The following is a 21,344-nucleotide window of genomic DNA, read 5'->3' on the forward strand; positions in this document are numbered from 1 at the left end:
TTACCACAATCAGATATGAACTGAACTATAATAAAAATAGAAGTAAGACTGTGTGAAGCAAATGCAGTCAGACTGATCACCAGCATCAGAATGTATAATAAGTGACGTCTCTCTATGCTTTCTGTTCTACAGGGACAAATTATGTGTCAAAATTCCCATTTTATCCACAATCAAGTGTTAAGTTCATAAAATGTGCCATTTATTTGCACAAATCTTCTACTTATAGCTGCAGTCCTCAGCCAATCTCTCCCACACAGTGAACTCTTTCCTTCTGCCTCCTCCATGTTGCTCCTCCAGATTAGCAGCAGCAGCATGTAGCAAACACTTGTTGGAACTAAAAGGTTCCAACAAGTGTTGGAACCTTTTAGTTCCAACACTAAAAGGTTCCAACAGTTTCTGCCTTATGTTGACATAAGGCAGAAACTTATGTCAACAGTCAGAATTCAAGAAGTTTTAAAGTTTCTTCCTGCTTCTTCATAAATATCTCATTGACAGATTTTATTAATGCATTTATAATCATAATATAGCAGGAGGGTTAAGTTTAGAAAATTATAGCTTCTGGTTCTGGTTCCTATATACATTCGTTTTGTGTTGCTTGTCATAAATATGAACAGTTCAAAAATAAACTGGGATGATGAAACTCTGTACCTTCACGGTTAAATTACTAGTCTGTATCACCATCTAGTGGCTGTTAAATGGCATTACAATAGATTTATTTGGCATTTATTTACAATCACAATTCTGAAAGTACCTTACAAATATTTAATCACCAAAGAGACTTATGAAAGCAAAATTTGTGTCACACATTTAAATGTTAACATTTAACAGAATCAAATCATCTCAAATATGAATATGATATTTTTCTCTTACATTAACAATGAACAATGCATGCAAACAAAAAATATTTGCAATCCATTTTAGTTCACACAGATTTACAATAAATCATATAAAAATAATCATTATAATTAATAAATCATGAACTTACATTTGTAATTTATCATTCCAGATGGGACAATTTCCCAACAAAACAAAAATAGCAAAGATCATAATAACGTATAAAATTGGCAATAATCACCTCTTCACAAACTACTACAGGCCTGTCTCTCTCTTCTCTCTCGGTTCTCTAAAGTTCTAGAAGAACATTTTATGAAGAGAATAGAAAAAAAATCATAGAAAAACATAAAATTAACATACACTACTCTACAGTAGTCAATATGGATTCAGAGCAAATGGGTCAACATCACCAGCCGTAAATGACTTAGAAGAAAAAATTACCAAAGCAACAGATAGTTAGAAATTAGCTGTAAGGGTATTCAGAGACCTAAAGAAAGATTTTGACACAATAAATCATGATATCTTAATTAAAAAATTAGAACATCATGGAATTTGAGGAGAGGTTTTGAACAGGATGAGGAGTTATTTAAAGAGCAGAAAACAATTAGTGAAAATGGGAGATATTGAATCTGATTGTCTGGAGATTACATGTGGGGAACCTCAAGGGTCAGTACTGGGACCAGTTTTATTTAATTTGTATAGAAATTACATAAGCAAAGTGTCTAATTTATTAAACTCTGTTATTTACTGACGACACAAATATTCTAGTCTCTGGTGAAAACTTACAACTAATGTCCATAGTCACCTCAGAAATCAATAAATTAAAGAAATGGTTTGACAATAATAAATTATCACTACATTTGGACAAGACTAAAATGATGGTTTTTGGAAACTGCTACAAAAAAGCTCAAATTCAAGTTCAGGTAGAGGGAGTAACTCTAAGGGTTTATGTTAATAAGTTTCTCTGTGTTATAATAGATGACAAAATTAGTTGGAAACCTCATATCAAACATTTACGGGATAAACTAAGTTGAAGCATATCGATCCTAAAGCTATTCTGAATAATAAATAACTTCATATTCTATTCTATATAACTCTGATTTTGCCATATTTCACATATTGTTCAGAAGTGTGGGGAATTAATAAAAAATCTCTTTACATCCTAAGTATCCTGTAGAAACCAGCCATTAGAATCATCCATAATGTTGGATATAATGAACACACAAACCTGTTATTCTTAAAATCTAGAATTCTTAAATCTGGAATTTAAAATTGCTCAAATTGTGTTTAAGACATCTAATAAACTGCAAACTGAGCTCAGAGCATGTTTTTAGAAAGAGAAGGAGGATTTAACTTAAGGGGTTTAAAGTCAAACTTAAAGATTCGTAGTTTACGAACAACAAGAAAAAGCTTTTGTATTTCAGTTTATGTATAAAGTTATGGAACAAGTTAAATGAGTTAAAACAGTCAAAATTTAATACAATTTAAAAGGAGAACAAGGTCATTTTCGCAAGATACAGAAATATGGGTGAGCGAGATAGTACTAATGTGTTTATGTAAGTAGAGGCTAACACATGTATATTTATACATGTAAACCCAGATAAAAAGGAAAAATTAATTAATTAACTTGTTTATTTTTTTAATTGATTTAATGAGTTCATTTAAAAATACTGTATGTGTTTATGGAGTTCATAAGTTTCTTACTTCTTCCTACTCTGTTTCGAGCATGTTAAGAATATTGTAGTACAAAAAAGTGTCTTTTGCATTCCTGGTTTGTGTGTGTGGTTTTATATTTCCATCATGTTCAAAATAAAAACATACATTTACAAAAATATGGGATTATCCAAGAAAACAGCTTTTATCTCATGCAGGAGAATCATTCAGTTGACACTGCTGGGTCTGTTGCTGCAGAATTCTGTTTTTCTGTCAATGGAGAGATAATTTAGTGAGATATTTCTCAGCATTAAAAATGTGTTAGTTTTTGAGACTTGAACATTTTCTAATATAAAATTAGATTTTTAACTCTATTTAAGTCATTTACTTTAAATCGTATGCAGCATATCAAAGATTGATAGAATTTGAAGATATTAATAGATGATCTGTTTTGATTCATCTAAAAATAAACATTGGATAAAAATGCATAAAGATCAATGCAGAATCAATCTACCTATTTTATTGTCCTTTGTTTTGATTAGTAATTTTGTCTGTGTTATGACTACAGTTATTATGTAGATGTTAAATTATAATTACCTTGGTCAACATCATCATAGTCAGAATCTTCTGCTGGATGATGAATCATCTCTGCTGAAACTGTCAGATGAATAAATTGGGAATCAAACAAAAAGAGAAACTTAATATTGAGAAACAATCTTAGTTTTCTTATATCCAATATGTTGGAGTAACTGAAGTATTTAAGTTTTTTGATTAACATGTTTGGATTCATCTTCATTTGAAATATTTCTGTATTTTCCATCATCAGTCTTTTTAAATCATCCAGATGTTGAATCTCTTTCTGCTATAAAACATTTACTTTACCGTTTCCTGAGGCTCTGCTGAGTTGGATTGTCTCATAGAGGGAAGAGTCACCTAAAGACAATAAAACAAGGTCAAAGTTCAAATGACTGGAAATAGATCAAATGATTTCACAAAGTTGATGTTCTCATGGTTTGATTTTAGCTCTATTTGATTATTTTAATATGTTTCCTGACAATATTTGGACATTTACTTGTGAATTTTGTATTTTTATGTTACTCTAATGAAGAGTAGTAATTATGGATCAATTATGTCAGAATATTTTTTTCTATGCAAGCACCATTAATGTAGAAACCTGATTCACTCTGTGTTTAATTATTTATTTTGTTTGTTCCAGAAACTTATTCATCAGTAAAATGAGTAAATATAAATCCCAATTAATCATAAAGATGTTTAATGTGAGACGAACCATGAAGCAGAGAGCTGTAAACAGAACCGTCATTCTGGGTCTCTGCTTGATTCAGTCTGAAAATAAACAAAACTTTAATGTTTTCATGAAAGTAATTATTTTTGATTCAAGATTAAAGAGATAACAGATGGTTTTTACTGACCTGTTACTGCTTAAATCTGCAGGGATAAAAACACATTTAAATTTTTTTTAATAAGTTCCGTCCATCTTAAAACATCACAATAAATTTGAAACATTTGAACAAAAAGTATTTCACTGAATCTGATCCAGTATTGTCAGAAAAATGTCTCACCTCTGGACCGTCTGAAGCGCCACAACAAGAACAGGAGAGTCATGACAACGATTCCAACAACTGGTCTAATGATCAACATGACAGGAAATGAAGAGCTGACAGGACTGGATGCAGTTACTGAAAATAAGAAACATTAAAAATGAATAAATATTATTTAACTGCAGGTTTCATGACATCATCCTCTGTTTTGTAAAAATCTGATTTCAAATCTGAACATAATCAGAACCTGCAGCAGATCCACATCAACCTAATCAGTGATCACCTTGTTCTTCTCCAACAACTAATTAGTTTTACTGACTAAAATGCATCAAATACTTTTATCCTCTTCACCTCTTTACTGGCAGGGAATATGGAAACATACTTAAAACAAACTTTTGATTCAGATTTTTTAATTTTCCTCAAGTGAAAATCCAGACCTGCTGATCACAGATCATCATGTTTTTTCCATGATAAGCTGATATTTTCTTTGTCAATGCTTGTAATATTTTATTTCCGTTTCCAGGATAGTTTTAAATCTTTCTCTAAGGGTCAGTGTATTGTAAAAGCCAATCTGTGTGTGATCCCTTCACCTGATCACTGCTTGCTTGTGGTGACCAGTGATGATTAAATATTCTCCAACATAAAGAGGTTATAATTAAGGTGGAGCTTTTCCATCGACTATAACAACCAAGAGACTCTGGTGAAATGTTGTGTGAAATACATCTAAATGCACTTTAATTACATGAAATCAAGTCAAAGTGACAAAAAATGAAGATAATTTCTTCAATTCTAGTCAAAGAATCGACTAGGATGTAAATCGTTCCTCCTCCAAGCGCTGATGCAGTTGCTCTCCGTCTTTCTTCTTCTTAATCTCATGACCACTAAAAGCCACATCTACCATCTACCAATCCTAAAGAAAATATTTTCTGACACAGCTACATTTCAAGAAATACGGACACAATTTAAAAAACAGCAGTAGCACCAGCTGTCTAGGAGGTGAATCACATCTGGAGTCTTTAATGTCAAACAGAGTTTTTATGTTTGAAGATAAAATAAACTTCCATCCATCCATCCATTTTCTTGCACCCTTTTTCCCTCAGTGGGGTCGGGAGGGGTGCTGGTGCCCATCTCCAGCCAACGTTTCGGGCGAGAGGCGGGGTATAAAATAAACTTCATAAAGTTAAATCAGTAAACATTTTGCACTTTACCTGCTGTAACATGATCTCGTCATGTTGTAGCACACATTATGACGAGCTCAAGTGACAAATATTCAAAATATTTATAAAAGCAGCACATGCACTCAAACGTACATTCAAAGTTGAGGCATAAGGAAAAGTTCATACATCATAACCCACCATGTACAGACATGTTGACAGCGTTGCTGAACTCTCCTGATCCAGACTCACACCAGTAAACTCCACTATCAGACTGGTTTATGTTGATGGTACTTGTGGATCCATTCATTTTCCCCCAGATGGAGCAGTCTGACAGTGAATCTGTTTCTGTAAACCTCATCACTCTCCAAGTAGAGTTTCCCTCACAGATCAGAGACACAGACTCAGAGCTGAAGTGTTGAACTCTGTCAGGATTCACTGAGAGAGAAGCTGCTGGATGAGGATCTGGAAACAAGACAGGATTTTAGCTGAGATCACAAACATCACTCTTATAGCCAGCCAGTCAGCTAGTTAGAGATAGGCTAAACCAGTGGTGCACAAAGTTGGTCCTCGAGGGCCGGCATCCTGCATGTTTTAGTTCTCTGCCTGGTTTAACACACCTGAATCAAATGATGGCTCATTAGAAGACCTTAGAACAGTGCTTCCCAATTCCAGTCCTCACGCTCCCCTGCTCTGCATGTTTTAGATGTGCCTCTATTCCAGAACAGCAGATTCAAATGATTACATCACCATCAAGTACTGCAGAAGCCTGTTAATCACACAAATATTCAGCCCACGTGTGTGGCAGAAGGGAAACACCTAAAACATGCAGGGCAGGAGGGCCTGAGGACCAGAATTGAGAAACACTGCCTTAGAAGAACAATGACTTGCTGAGGAGGTTGTTACTACCACCAGGGAGAGAACTAAAACATGCAGGAGAATGTCGGCCCTCAAGGATCCACTTTGGGCACCACTGGCCTAAGCCATTTGGCTGGTTATAAAATTAACCATTGGACTTTTATCAGCTTGCCAAAATGTTTGCTCTGATCTTTTTTAGTGAAGATGCAGTAAAGTCCACCTCCTAACAGTGCTACTAACGCAGTCTGCAAATATCCACAGCTCGGACAGAAACAACCAATCAGCCAGAAGGAGCATGTTTGTGCAGCCAATCACCTTCAGGTACATGCTGCTCAATGTGCTAATGGTGGAAAAACAACTTACCGTTTAACTGTTTATTTGCCTTCATAAGTGTCCATGCTAATGAGCGAGAGCATTCATGGCGGGCTTTAGTGTGGTTAACTAGATGTAACGAAGAAGAGAGCAACGAGGAGGATGTGAGCAGCGTGTACACAAGATTATTTGACAGCGCTAGGACCCTCCTTCTAGATCTGACCAACCTGTGTATTTGTGTAGTTTGAAATGGGAGCACTGGAACAAGACTGAGGAAATGGATTTTTTCGCAGATTATATGGCTCATACTATGCTGTCACAATATATTGGCTGTTTTACATAGAGAGAATTAAACTGACCTGCAGACCAGACAAACTTTGGTTCGCTGTATTCAGTGTAGTTCACTGGTTCTCCTCTTCCTGCTCTGCACACAAATCCTGCTGTGTGAGTCGATCCATTAATGATGTAGTTCTGTTCAGTACCATTGGTGCCGTTAGGAAGCAGCTCAAAACTATAATTTCTGACTGATGAGTCAGGAACAGCTTTATACCAGTAGAACCTCCATCCTGTATCCTGAGGTTGAACCTCACAGCTCAGAGTCACTGAGGCTCCAGGATTCAGCCATGATGGAGACACAGAGAGGACAGGAACAAGTTTACCTGTTGAAATCAAACATCAAGAAACATTAATATTATTATTTTAAAATTTGACAGACTAAAATGCTGCATATCAAAATATACTATAAACTTAATTTCTAAATGATTTTAATGACACTTATGAGATTTACTTAAAATGGCAACAGTTTAGTGATTATAAATCTTAACAAATATTCATCCATTGTTTACAGCTGATTGTCTTTAATGGTTTCTATCTCCAGCAGTTTCTGGTCAAAGGCAGGATACACCCTGATCTTAAATCCATTGGATTAAATTTTCAGACTTTATAAATAAAAACTACATTTTATCCTTTTCTTGTTAGTTTTACTCTGTTGGTAAACAAAGAGTCAATCAATCAATTTGTTTTTTTATTGATGAACAGAAACTAAACTCACCAGTTTCATGAATGGTGACCTTTGTGCTGTATTCAGTGTAGAAAACGGAATCTCCTCTTCCTCCTCTTCCTCCTCTGCAGCTGTAAACACCTCCATCTGAGACGCTGAGGAATCCATCTGGTTTATTGTTTATTATGTCCCGAGCTGTACGATGTGAATGTCTGAACCAGTAATTCTTCCAGCCTTCACCAATGTCCACAGAGCAGGTCAGTGCTACACTGCCCCCTACTGGTATGATTGTGTCCTTCACTGTCAGTGAGGCTCTGGGTTTATTTGAAGCTGATTGAGAAAAAGACAAATAGAACTAAAATATCATAATTTGACTCGTTTCAATGTCATTTAATTTGATTCATTTATATAGCACCACTTAAAAAACATCATTTGATTTTTTTAAGTGGATATGAATTGGACAAGTACAATTCATATCCACTGTATAATATTTTTTGAAGCAAGTTAATTCTAACAAAGTATGCATTTTATTCCCTCAAATCACACTTTAAAACGTAATTGTTTTAATTTAACTTCTAATATTTGACAGAAGTGAGTCTAAAGAACACATGAGACACGTTTCTTAACTTTTGTATGAATATACAACAATTCACAGATTTATTCTGTCAAATGTTTTTAACAGCATATGTGATCTTTATGGACTTACATATTCAATAAAAAAAACAGAAATCATAATAATCAGATAGTGATTGAATCAATTCATGTATCAAATCCCTTCAGAGCTGAACTGAACCAAACTACTGAACCAGAACATCTTCTAATGTTCTGCTGCAGTCAGGAGAACTGGGCTGGAAATCAGCTCTACTGAACAAATCACTTCTCAGTCATTCAACAAGGAAACAGCTGCTGACAACTAAAGTTTAAATATACCTTCAAATATTTAAACTTTCTGTCATCTTTAAAAGTTATTGTTTTCAAAGTTCCTCCAGACTTTCCAAGCAATCTCAGTGTTGATTTATTTTATTTTATTTATATATTATTAACAACTCTTTATCTTTTTCATCTTAAATCCAGAATTATACAAAATGTGATCTGGATTTATTTTATATCTATAGAACTGTCAAAAACATAAAACGCACATTATGTAATGGGTCAGTGCTCCTTATTCTCTTTCAAGAAATCTTTATCTTTCAGCATCAAGATATTATTCAACATAATTGTATAAAATCTCATCTGCATCTGGCAGGACGGTAAAAAGGGTAAAAGAAAGTCTGGCTGCCAGCCTGGCTGGTTTAAATGTCTTACAGAGATAATAAGATAATCAGAGACATAAAAAGTTGGATTAAATATCACAGAATTGCAATTTAAACTTTACAAAATTGTTTTACTGAGAAAATTGTACATATGCAGCTGATTGGAGCAAAAAATTATTTTTGTTTTTCTTAGAAGTTGATCAATGAATGATTTGAAGAAGAAAGAAACATTGATTTTTAATTTGTGTGTTTGAAAAGCTAAACTAAAATATGTGGTCAACAAATGTTAGGAAAAGTGACCTTTTTAATTGCAACTTGATGGAACATTGTAAATAATAACTTTATGTCTATAACAGATGATCTACTTACCAACAGTTAATGAGTATTGAGTCCATTGTGTGAACTGATGGTTTCCTTTTCCTCTGCAGCTGAATGTTCCACTGTGAGCTTTGCTGATCCTGTATTCACTGGATGTTGGATAATAATTTAACCTGGTTGGTTTCCATTCATACGTCCACTCAGTTCCTCCTCCCTGGATCTCACAGCTCAGAGTGACCGTCTCTCCATTATATATTGGAGACCAGTTGGGTTTCAGGGTCACACTGGGTTTAATGGAAACTGATCACATAAAGAAATATCTGGTTAGAAATGTAATATAAAAAATAGCAGTAAAACTTTTCCTGCTATGTTTATGATAATTACATTATGTCACAAATTGCAACATTGTTGCAAGTTTTACATCTAAAACTCAAAATGACAAATCAGTTCCAGCAGAGAACAGATTTTACCTGAGAGTTAAAGTCTTTGACACATTCAAACAGGTAAAATATAATACAGCAAATCTTCCATTAACTGCAGCAGAGCCATATATGTGGTTTATGTTTCAAAATGTAATTTGATTTGGTTCATGTTGGACAAACAAGAAATCTCTAAAGTCTCAGACATCTGAGCTTGAGAAGCATCATGTTCACATAAGATGGATTATGCAGCTGCTCAGCATTTTTGATTTACTGATGGATTTATTGAATATAAGGAAATGATCTGATTGGGTCAACAGTTCATCTTTGATTTGATTGTTGTTGTTATCTCACAGTGAAGATTGTGGTTCATTCTGTTCATTGTTTCAGTGACTAATAGGCTTGTAATTATACTGTTTTCTCTCAAGTTATTCTGGTAAACTTGTTCCAGATTGTTTATATAAAATAGCATGAATGTTGGGTTCATTGTATTTAAAGGTTTGTTAAATACTTAATTGCTTGTCTGTTCCTGGTTATTATTTGATATTGTTGGTTCAAAAATGAACTATTTCTATAGAACTGGGACAGAAACTGAAGATCCAAACTGAATCTCTAATTATTTTGATGATTAATATGATTAAACTCACCAGATTTAATGTCGACTTCATCGCTGTAATCAGTGTAGAAAACTGGATTTCCTCTTCCTCCTATGCATTTGTAAACACCTTCCTGTGTGACACTGAGGACTGCACCTGGTTCATTGTTTGTGATGAACTGATATCTATTATACACTGACTTCTTGTACCAGTAAAACTTCCAGCCAGCAGAGATCTTCACTGAACAGGTCAGTGTCACACTGCCCCCTGCTGGCAGGGATGTTATTGCTGGTGTTACTGTGGCTTTAGGTTTATTAGCTGTTGAAGTAAAACAAAAACAAATAAATATTCAGAATAAAATCTTAAGCCACTAGAACCAAACACAAATAATGAATGCTTAGGAAAGACTGACAGGTCTGTTCTATCATCATGCTTATAATAATTATGAAATAAATTATATTCTAAAAGTATATAATAATGATAACACTCTAGACATCTGATTCATGCAAGCAAAATCTCAAACCTGCACTGATTAAAAAAGTTCAGATAATTTCTAAAGTTACAATTTGTGTATTTATCAACCAGGATGTCCAGAAGGATGAAGGTCCAGACTGAACGACTCAGGAAGAGTTTTTAAAATCAGAATGAAAGAACTCAAGAAAATCACAGGAACACACAGTCAGTGTCTGGACAGAACTTCATCATGTTGTTGCTTACTGAGGATCACTGCAAATCATTTTTTAAACACAGAAATTATAATAAATCATAATAATCATAATCTGATAGTGATTGAATCAAATCATGTTGTATCAAATCCCTTCAGAGCTGAACTCAACCAAACTGAACCAGAACATCTTCTAATGTTCTGCTGCAGTCAGGAGAACTGGGCTGGAAATCAGCTCTACTGCACAAATCACTTCTCAGTCATTCAACAAGGAAACAGCTGCTGACAACTAAAGTTTAAATTCTCCTTCAAATATTTAAACTTTCTGTCATCTATAAAAGTTATTGTTTTTAAAGTTCCTCCAGACTTTCCAAGCAATGTTGATTTATTTATTGTGTTTATTTATTATTAACAACAAGTACTTTAACAGGAAATTTGTCTTAAATCCAGAATTAAACAAAATGTCACCTGAAATTATGTTATTGCTATAGAACTGTCAAAAACATAAAACACACATTGTGTAACGGGTCAGTGCTCCTCTTTCTCTGTCAAGAAATCTTTGTCTTTTAGCATCAACCTTTTATTTGGCATAAATCTATGAAATGATTTTTTCTTTTGATTAATGAATGACCAATCATTCATTGATCAAGTTGATCAATGAATGATTTGAAAGAAAGGGAAACATTGATTTTTAATTTCTGTGTGTGAAAAGCTAAACTAAAATATGTGGTCAACAAATGTTAGGAAAAGTGACCTTTTTAATTGCAACTTGATGGAACATTGTAAATAATAACTTCATGTCTATAACAGATGATCTACTTACCAACAGTTAATGAGTATTGAGTCCATTGTGTGAACTGATGGTTTCCTTTTCCTCTGCAGCTGAATGTTCCACTGTGAGCTTTGCTGATCCTGTATTCACTGGATGTTGGAGAATAATTTAACGTGGTTGGTTTCCATTCATACGTCCACTCAGTTCCTCCTCCTCTGATCTCACAGCTCAGAGTGACCGTCTCTCCATTATATATTGGAGACCAGTTGGGTTTCAGGGTCAACCTGGGTTTAATGTCGACTGTTCACATAAAAAAATATCTAATAAAAAACATTAGCAGTAAAACTTTTCCTGCTGTGTTGATGTTAATCATATTATGTCACAAATTGCAGCATTGTTGCAATTTTACATTTAAAACTCAAAATGACAAATTAGTTCCAGCAGAGAACAGATTTTACCTGAGAGTTAAAGTCTTTGACATATTCATACAGGTAAAATATAATACAGCAAATCTTCCATTAACTGCAGCAGAGCCACATGTGGTTTATGTTTTAAAATGTCCAACAAGAAATATCTAAAGTCTCAGACATCTGATCATGACAATCAATCAATCAATCAATCAAATTTTATTTGTGTAACACATTTCAGCAGGAAGGCATTTCAAAGTGCTTTACATGATTAAAATAAAAATAAAAACAGAGAAAGAGATTTTGAAAAAGATTTTAAAAATAAAAAGATAAAAACATTGAAAACATCGATCCATGTGAGGATGTGCCCTTATGCAGAGCGACATCTTGACAGAAGCATCGTGTTCACATAAGATGGATTATGCAGCTGCTCAGCATTTTTGTTTTACTGATGGATTTATTTAATATAAGGAAATGATCTGATTGGGACAACAGTTCATCTTTGATTTGATTGTTGTTGTGATCTCACAGTGAAGATTGTGGTTCATTCTGTTCATTGTTTCAGTGACTAATAGGCTTGTAATTATACTGTTTTTTTCTCAAGTTATTCTGGTAAACTTGTTTCAGATTGTTTATAATAAATAACGTGAATCTTGTTTTCACTGTGTTTAAAAGGTTTGTTAAATAGTCCATCGCGTGTCTGTTTCTAGTGATTATTATTTGATATTGTTGGTTCAAAAATGAACTATTTCTATAGAAGTAGGACAGAAACTGATGATCCAAACTGAATCTCTAATTAGGTTGATGATTAAAATGATTAAACTCACCAGTTTTAATGTCGACTTCACTGCTGTAATCAGTGTAGAAAACTGGATCTCCTCTTCCTCCTCTGCAGCTGTAAACACCTTCCTCTGTGACACTGAGGACTCCACCTGGTTCATTGTTTGTGATGAACTCATATCTATTATACACTGACTTCTTGTACCAGTGAATCTTCCAGCCAGCAGAGACCTTCACTGAACAGGTCAGTGTCACACTGCCCCCTACTGGCAGGGATGTTGTTGCTGGTGTTACTGTGGCTTTGGGTTTATTAGCTGTTGATGCAAAACATAAAAACAAGTAAATATTAAAATTATTGTTACAATCTAATCTTAATATGGAAACATATATTACTATATGTTGCCATAAATCAAATGTTGAGTTACTAGAACCAAACACCAATAATGAATCCTAAACAAGACTGACAGGTCATATTTACCATCATGCCATTATACCATAATTAGAAAATAAATGACATTTTACTAGTATGTAAAATTGATTAAACTTCAAAACAGGACTGATTACTACAATTCAGGCCCTGTCAGATTATTTCTAAATATAAATTATTTATCAGTCAGGAGGTCCAGACTGAAGGACTCAGAAAGAGTTTTTAATATCAGACTGAAAGAACTCAAGAAAATCACAGAAACACAGTCAGTATCTGAGCAGGTGTTAATCATATTGTTTCTTACTGTGGATCACTACACTTTTCTTTTTTTAGTCTTTACTGCCAAGATTGTAATAAGCAAATTAACAGAAAGTCTTGCTGCTCAGCATCAAAGAAGGATTGGATTTCACAGACAATAAGATCTGTGAACAAGATCTTATTTTATGTCAAATCATATTTGACATAAATTACAGAAGCCAAATTTTGTAATATGAAGAATATGGTACTGAGAAAACTATAAATGTGCAGCTGATTGGGGAAATAATGATTTTAGTTTGTCTTAGAAGATAATCAATAAATCATATATTTATTATATATAATAAACAACATGAAACATTTTAATGTTCAATAAAAAGTCATCAGTTTGACATTGTAAATAATCATTCTATGTCTGTAACAGATGATCTACTTACAGACAGCTAATGAGAAATCATCACTCCACTGTGTGAACTGATAGTTTCCTTTTCCTCTGCAGCTGAATCTGCTACTATATCCAGCTGAGATGTTCATGTATTCATCAAATGGTGGAGAGTTTATCTTGTTTTTTTTCCATTCATACGTCCACCGAGTTCCTCCTCCTCTGATCTCACATCTCAGACTGATTCTCTCTCCTCTGAATATCTGAGGCCAGTTGGGTTTCCTGGTTATTGTGGGTTTAATGTTGACTGTTGACATAAATCTCTGGTTAGAAATGTAACAATAATAAAGTCAGAAGTAAAACCTTTCCTCGTTTTCAGGAGGGAATCATTCAATGAATTCAAAGATCAAACTGATATAAGAAAAAAAAATAATATTTAAACAGAATAAATTAGGGTATTAAATAAAATTATTAATACAACTGTGTCTTCTAAACATATAGAAGATGCAATATTTTTTGTAAAACATAACATAAATAATAATACCAACTTCAGTTTCAAAACTTTTAAACTTAATAAATACATTTCACAGCAGATTGATGTAAGCTTTAAATAATAAATACATGCAATAAAATGCTGTGTAACATTATTAAGTAATACAAAATTACACTTAGTTAATATTCCAAAAATGAAAAACTTCTATAAACATATTTACAAGTTCAAGATAATTTGTTTGTTTCACTGATGAACAGAAACTAAACTCACCAGTCTCATGAATAGTGACCACTCTGCTGGTTTTAGTGTAGAAAACTGGATCTCCTCTTCCTCCTCTGCAGGTGTAAAAACCTCCATCTGAGACGATGAAGACTCCATCTGGTTCACTGATTGCTATTGGCTGATCTGGATCCTGTCTGAACAAGTAAATCCTCCAACCATCACCCATGTCCACCGAGCATCTCAGTGTTACACTGCCCCCTGCTGGTATGATCGTTGGACTTGCTGTCATTGTGGCTCTGGGTTTATTTGTTGCTGATTGAGGCAAAGACAAAGATCAATACAACTATTGACTCATTTTATCTGTCAAATGTTTTCAAACAGCAGTACATGTGGTTGTTATGGATTCACATATTTATTGAAATTTAACACTAAAATAATCTTTTCTCATAAACATGCAGTTTATTGACATTAGAATATCTTCTGTTGATCGACACATTAATTGATGAATTACAGAAATCAAAACAATCTGATTGTGATTGAATCAAATCATGTTGTATCAAATCCCTTCAGAGCTGAACTGAACCAAACTGAACCAGAACATCTTCTAATGTTCTGCTGCAGTCAGGAGAACTGGGCTGGAAATCAGCTCTACTGAACAAATCACTTCTCAGTCATTCAACAAGGAAACAGCTGCTGACAACTAAAGGTTGAACTATTTTTAGTCTAGTGGTGATTTTCCTACACTTTCAGACAATCAGATGAATTGAACTCAGTGGTAAAACTGCAGCAGGACCAGAGAATCACAATCTGCCTCATCAGCTTTTATTGGCTCATTGGAGGATGGAGGGGCTTTATATGAGAGTCAAAACTTTATTAAAATACAGACAGTATTGTGCAAAAGTATTGGTCCATCCACTAATTTTCTATTGTCCTTCCAAGAAAGCTACATTTCTGATCAGTTTAAAACTGATTGTATTCAAACATCCTCCAGACTTTCTAATTTTAGTGTTTTGTTTTCTACCAGGTTTGGCTTCTTTTTTATTAAACACAACAATAATATTAAATAATATTAAAATATTCTTCATCTTACATCCAGAATTATAAAAAGGTCACCTGGATTTAATCTTTATTTCCATAGAATTGAGCTAAAGAAACTTTGGGCATTGAATTTATTTTCCTTCTAATTTTTCAGTAAATCTTCATCTTTCAGGATCAGCCTGTTGAAGTGAATATAAATATATGAATCTAATCTGTGCTGACATGACGGTAAAAAGGTTAAAACAAAGTCTGGCTGCCCAGCAGCATCAAAGTAGAGCTGGTTTAAAAGTCTTAAACAGAAAATACTGTAATCTGCATGTTAAATACATTATGGAATATCACAGAAGTGAACTTTAGTGAACACCATAAGAGCTTCATGTTTTTTTTTTTAAAGTGAACCGTTTAGATGTGACTTAATGAAACATTGTAAATAATTATTTCATATCTACAATAGATGATCTACTTACAAACACTTAATGAGTAATTAGTCCACTGTGTGAACCGATTGTTTCCTTTTCCTCTACAGCTGTATTCTCCGCTGTCAGACTCAGTAATATTGTTGATCCTATATTCACTGGATGTTGGAGAGTTTTTGTCATTTGTCCTCCATTCATACGTCCACTGAGTTTCTCCTCCTCCATTGATCTCACATCTCAGAGTGACCGTCTCTCCACTGAATATATGAGGCCAGTTTTGTTTCAAGGTCACATAAATGGAGACTGTTCACAAAAAGAAATCTGTGGTCAGAAAATAAAAACTTTCCTGCTAAGTCAGGTTAAATTTATTGACCCTTAAATTCAAGGGTTAATATTACAAAAAAAACAACAACCAAAAAACGTTCAATTAAAGAAATCATTGAAAATGCACAAAACATAGGTTAATTTGACAAGACAATGAATAATCATGAGTAATATATAATAGAAGTCATTAATTTAAAATCCATAAATCTAACAAATACTTTCCATACCAGGATACTGTCAGCTGTAAATATCTAATCTCAGCCTAGATATTCCTTTTGTAACACCTGATCTAAGAAATCATCCAAAGCTTGAAGCTGCTAATGTCTGTCTCACCAGTTTTAATGTCGACTTCATTGCTGTATTCAGTGTAGAAAACTGGATCTCCTCTTCCTCCTCTGCAGCTGTAAACTCCTCCATCTGAGACACTGAGGATTTTATCTGGTTCATTGTTTCTGATGGGCTGAGCTGTAGAAGACTCTGACTCTTGTCTGAACCAGTCAAACTTCCAGCCATCAGAGTTAAAAACAGAGCAGGTCAGTGTCACACTGCCCCCTGCTGGCAGGAATATTTTCTCTGGTGTTACTGTGGCTTTGGGTTTATCAGCTGTGGCAAAACATAAATACAATTAAATATTCAGATTATTACTTAAATAAATATTACAAATCACAAATTTACCTTCTAGAACCAAGCACAAATAATGAAACCTAAACATGATTGACAGGTCAGATGAATATGAATTAAATTATGTCTTAAAAATATACAATAATAACAAGATGAAAGACATCACATTATTGTAAGCAAAATCTCAAACCTGCATTAATAATTAAGTTTTGTCTTATAATTTCTAAAACTACTTGTGTATTTATCAACCAGGAGGTCCAGAACCATGAAGGTCCAGACTGAACGACTCAGGAAGAGTTTTTAACATCAGACTGAAAGAACTCAAGAAAATCATAGAAACACACAGTCCAGACACATTGTGTCTGGAAATGTTTTTATCATGTTGCTGCTTAGATGAACACTGCATAATCTTTTTATACTTTTAGAAATGTATTAATTATAGTAAGGTCGTTTATCTGACATCTGCTAGTAAACCTTGTTTATAAACATCATAGTGATTAAATATGTAACTATTTCAGTTATTGGTGTCGATTAATGTTGAACTCTGTTAATATACATTTAAATATGATCCATTTCACACTGGAGAGAAACCATAAACAGACATCAAAACATATATCCTGTTGCTCTTTAACATCTTGTCCAATAGACAGTTTGTTGCAGCGGTGTGATGCTAAATCTGATTCAGTGTTTATCTTTAACTACTAAGTTCATCTTAACTCTCCTCTCTTTGCATCTGTTTAGTTTTGAAAACAGACACAGTTCTCCAAAATGTGTTCTCTAAAAATTCTTCTATATATATTACTCTCTCTCTATTTTCCACTAATGCTACAGTTCAGTTCAATATCTGATGTTTACCAGAGAAATCACGAGAGAGCTTCATGAGGCTCCTGGATCAGAAATGCTTCCTGTTCTGGTTTGTTTATGTAGATCAGTAAACTAAAGACAGAATATTCTCAGTATGAATGAGGATCAGTCTGACTCACATAAAGCTGACAGTCTGAAGGTATCACTCCATTCTGTTAGCTGATTTTCTCTTCTACCCGAACATTGATATTCTCCACTGTAGGCCATAGTAGATGTGTTGATCCTGTATTCATTGGATGATGTATAGTCTACACTGTTAACCCTCCAATAATACGTCCACTGAGATCCTTCATCTTTCTGGATCTCACATCTCAGAGTGACCGTCTCTCCTCTGTATATCAGAGACCAGCTGTGTTGAAGAGTCACTGAAGCTGTGCTGGAAACTATTAAAAAATGTAATGAAAACAGAAACTATTATCATCATTAAATTAAAAACTAGGAAGTGCCTGGAGCGTAAATAGAAGATTAATGAGTTTGATTTATTTTATTTTATGAAATTCAACTTCCAGAAGTTAAAAATTAAGAACTGATCTTGATTAATTCTCAGAAAGTCTGCTATTCGTCTATAGAGTTCATATGATGAACCAGCAGGTTTCTCCACAGTACAGGTCAGTGTCACACTGCCCTCTGCTGGTATTGTTGTTTTGTCTGCTATCAGAATGACGTATGTTTCTGTTTAAAAAACAAAAAACAAAAAAACAGTGACCATCACTGAAGATTTCTCAACAATGTAACTAATCAGTTTAACTTTCAAATCCATAGCAAGTCTTAAACAAGTTGGACATTTCAAAAATGTACTATTTTAAACAAATAATGGCAAAAACAGTCTGTCCATTCTTCCGGAACAAGCTACAAATTTTTGGAAAACATGGAATTAATCACTGAATGTATCTTAGTCATTTTGTCTTTTAGGTCAGTTGGGATGCAGATTAACAACAAAATCATTTCCAGAAACTTTTCATGTCTCAAGCGTTCAAAAGTAAACTGATTCTGTATAGGACAGAATATGCCGCAATAATAGTTTTAAATATAGAAATTAATAGTCAAATATTGATCTTGTTCGAAAAAGTCTTATTCACTATAACAGCAGCTGATTTTTGTTCCTGTTTAGAATTATAAAAAAGTAAAATTGCATGTTTTCAATGAAAAAACATTAACTCAATGTTTCAGGTCACTATAACATTTAACTAATGAGATTAATAAACCTGAGTGAAAAGAAAAGGACAATAAGTCATTTTATTGTCCACATGAACTTTTTCCCTTCAGGTGACAAACAGCAGATGGCGCTGAAGAGAGAAAACCTGTCAGTTTTCAGGTTTAGTTCAAATGTTTCTCCTCTAAGTTTCCTCTCATGTGAATGTTCAGTTTTAAACATGTTATAGACATGATATCTCCATGTAACTACTGGAGAGACCAGGAATAAACACACTGAACAGTTTGTGCTTCAAACCAGAATGATGACGACTTTTTACTGATAAGGTTGTTTCTACTTCCTCTTTATTTGGTCTCTTGTTCTGACTTACTCTGACCTGCTGAGATGATCAAATCTAATCTACAATTAGTATTTTTTGCTTAAAAAATATAAATTCAACAAAAGTGAATCCAATATTGTTTAATTAATCTGATCATCTAACAACTAAAACTGATTGTATATATTCAGTTAAAGGGAAAATATTTGGTTAGTTATTCATGTATGAGAAACTGAAAAAAAGAACAATTTAAAAAGAAAAGATTCTCACCATCAGCATGAGCATACATGAGGTTATTGATCACTGCAATGAAGAATAAAAGCTGATCAGATTTGACCAAACTGAAAGAAAAAATTCACAACGCTGTTGAACAATAGCGACATTTCAGGTAAAACTACTAATGGGTTTTATAAATAATGGGAGGGAGAGAAAATCAAAAAGCATTTATACACCACCACCTCTGGTCAGAGTTAATCATAGAAACAGACATAACTTCTTGTCAAGATGACAGAGAAACAGATCAAACAGTGTTAAACTCTAATTCCTTCATGCAGAATCATTTTGATCATTAAACATAAAGTCAGTGATGAACTTACAGAAAAATCCCAGCATGCAGAGCAGAGCGTTCTCCATCCTCACATCCAGACCTTCTGCTCATCAGAAAGGTTTCTACGTTGTTTTACCTAGAAGAATGAAGCAGAAGTTACATCTGTCACACATAAATGACATCAGCATGTTTTATGCTTCTCAGTATAGCTGTGTGTTTCCTTCCCTTTTACACAAACTTCAGAGCAGCAGCAGCAGCTTTGACCGCAGCAGTTGGTGGGTTTTATTTCTTGTCCACTGCAGACATTTCAACCTGTTTCATGAACAAAACTCTGAATGTGGTTATAAAAATACTGTAACTTTAAGCAAATAATGCATATTGTACAGAAAGACCTTGATGTGAATCTGAGGTTTTGTGAGCAGTTTCTTTTTGATTCTTAAATTTCTTGTTTTTTGCTGCATTCTTTTCAAAAATATTGTTTCACACCTTCTTCAAGTAACTTCCTTTCATCTGCTTCTCAGCTCAGTGATGAACAAATGATCTGTCTGGTGGATTTGCAGCCTCTGTGCTGTTAAGTGATACAGTGGGTTATAATATGATTAAAAGCAGCTAATGACTCATTGAATACCACGATGTTACTGAAAAAGGAGATGATACTGGTGTGATTGTGTTTGAGAGAGAGAGAGGTTAAGTGAAACCAACAAAACTTAGTTGAGCAACAGCAAGGCGTTCAACCTTAAATGTCAGAGCCAGATTATGACCTTGATGAGCCGCCATCTCTGATAGACGATAACATGGATGCAGAGAATGAAGCTGAGGATAATAAGTCTTTAAAATCAACTTTTCTCCTTCCACTTTATTTTTATTTGATTTCTTTATCAACATTTGTTTTCTTTTGCTGAAAAATAAAGATTTTCTGTCCAACTATGACGATATGTTCATACTATTTTTTTTATGGAGATGTTCTTTTTTTTCTGACTTCGAAAAGGAGATGGAAACTTTATGGTTCCTCTTTGTGTCTAAAGAGCCTCATAGTGATAATTATCTCATTATCACATTCAGATATGAACTGAACTGTAATAAAAACAGGAGAAGTAAGACTGTCAAGCAAGTGCAGTAAGACTGATCTCCACCAGTAAAATGTACAATAAGTGAAGTCTATATGCTTTCTGTTCTACAGGGACAGGTTATATTTGGCATAGAATCACCTGTGACACTTAGTTTGAAATTCACATTTTATCCACGATCAAGTGTCTTAGTGATGGTTCATACAATGTGCTGTTTATTTACACAAAGCTGCTCATTAGAACTGCAGTCCCCAGCCACGATCCCACCCCACAGAGCACTCTTCCCTTCTGCCTCCCCCATGTAGTTCCTCAGCTACACGAGGGAGGCAGAAGGGAACTTGAACATGTTCCAGCAGCAGGTAGCACCTGTTGGAACTGCACGTCTGCTAAGCTCATCACAGGAGCTACTTCTCAGTCTAATGCTCCAAAGCAAAGTGCTGAAAGGGGAAGTGTTGGAGAGCAGCTTCTTAAAGAGACAGAGGGCAATTTTACGTTCTACAAACATCTGTGATGCAAAATCAAATTTCTTTTAACTTATTTTTATACTGACAGCATTTTCATAGCAACTGCGGATAAACTTATTTCTAAGTCTATAAAAGTGCATGATTGGCCTTTAGTTGATGATTCCTTTGCCATAAGC

General features: G+C 34.1%; 1 protein-coding gene across 1 annotated transcript; it reads right to left on the bottom strand.

The window, feature by feature from the left end:
* Window positions 1-717: 717 nt before the first annotated feature.
* On the bottom strand, window positions 718-19,935 carry LOC103460890 (Fc receptor-like protein 5). Its single transcript, XM_081599958.1, has 20 exons — window positions 19,687-19,935; window positions 19,361-19,393; window positions 17,741-18,004; window positions 16,470-16,739; window positions 15,864-16,115; window positions 14,407-14,670; window positions 13,699-13,950; window positions 12,627-12,893; window positions 11,444-11,692; window positions 10,008-10,274; window positions 8,993-9,241; window positions 7,422-7,700; window positions 6,730-7,029; window positions 5,402-5,665; window positions 4,068-4,184; window positions 3,918-3,933; window positions 3,776-3,831; window positions 3,370-3,420; window positions 3,085-3,144; window positions 718-2,757 (listed from the first exon to the last, which is right to left on the bottom strand). The coding sequence occupies exons 1-20, from the start codon at window positions 19,721-19,723 to the stop codon at window positions 2,711-2,713; spliced, it is 3,594 nt and encodes a 1,197-aa protein (XP_081456084.1). The 5' UTR covers window positions 19,724-19,935; the 3' UTR covers window positions 718-2,710.
* Between the last annotated feature and the right edge of the window lie 1,409 nt (window positions 19,936-21,344).

The sequence above is a fragment of the Poecilia reticulata genome, chromosome 18, assembly GCF_904066995.2.
Source record: "Poecilia reticulata chromosome 18, P_reticulata-male-v2, whole genome shotgun sequence".
In the NCBI taxonomy this organism is placed as follows: domain Eukaryota; kingdom Metazoa; phylum Chordata; class Actinopteri; order Cyprinodontiformes; family Poeciliidae; genus Poecilia; species Poecilia reticulata.

Excerpts from the sequence above, each read along its gene's own strand:
- LOC103460890 (XM_081599958.1), bottom strand. The coding sequence starts at position 19,723 with ATGGAGAACGCTCTGCTCTGCATGCTGGGATTTTTCT. Across the intron at positions 4,185-5,401 it reads TGTCAACATGTCTGTACATG|TAACTGCATCCAGTCCTGTC; the intron begins GTGGGTTATGAT and ends TCTTATTTTCAG. Across the intron at positions 3,145-3,369 it reads CAGCAGAGCCTCAGGAAACG|TTTCAGCAGAGATGATTCAT; the intron begins GTAAAGTAAATG and ends TTCATCTGACAG.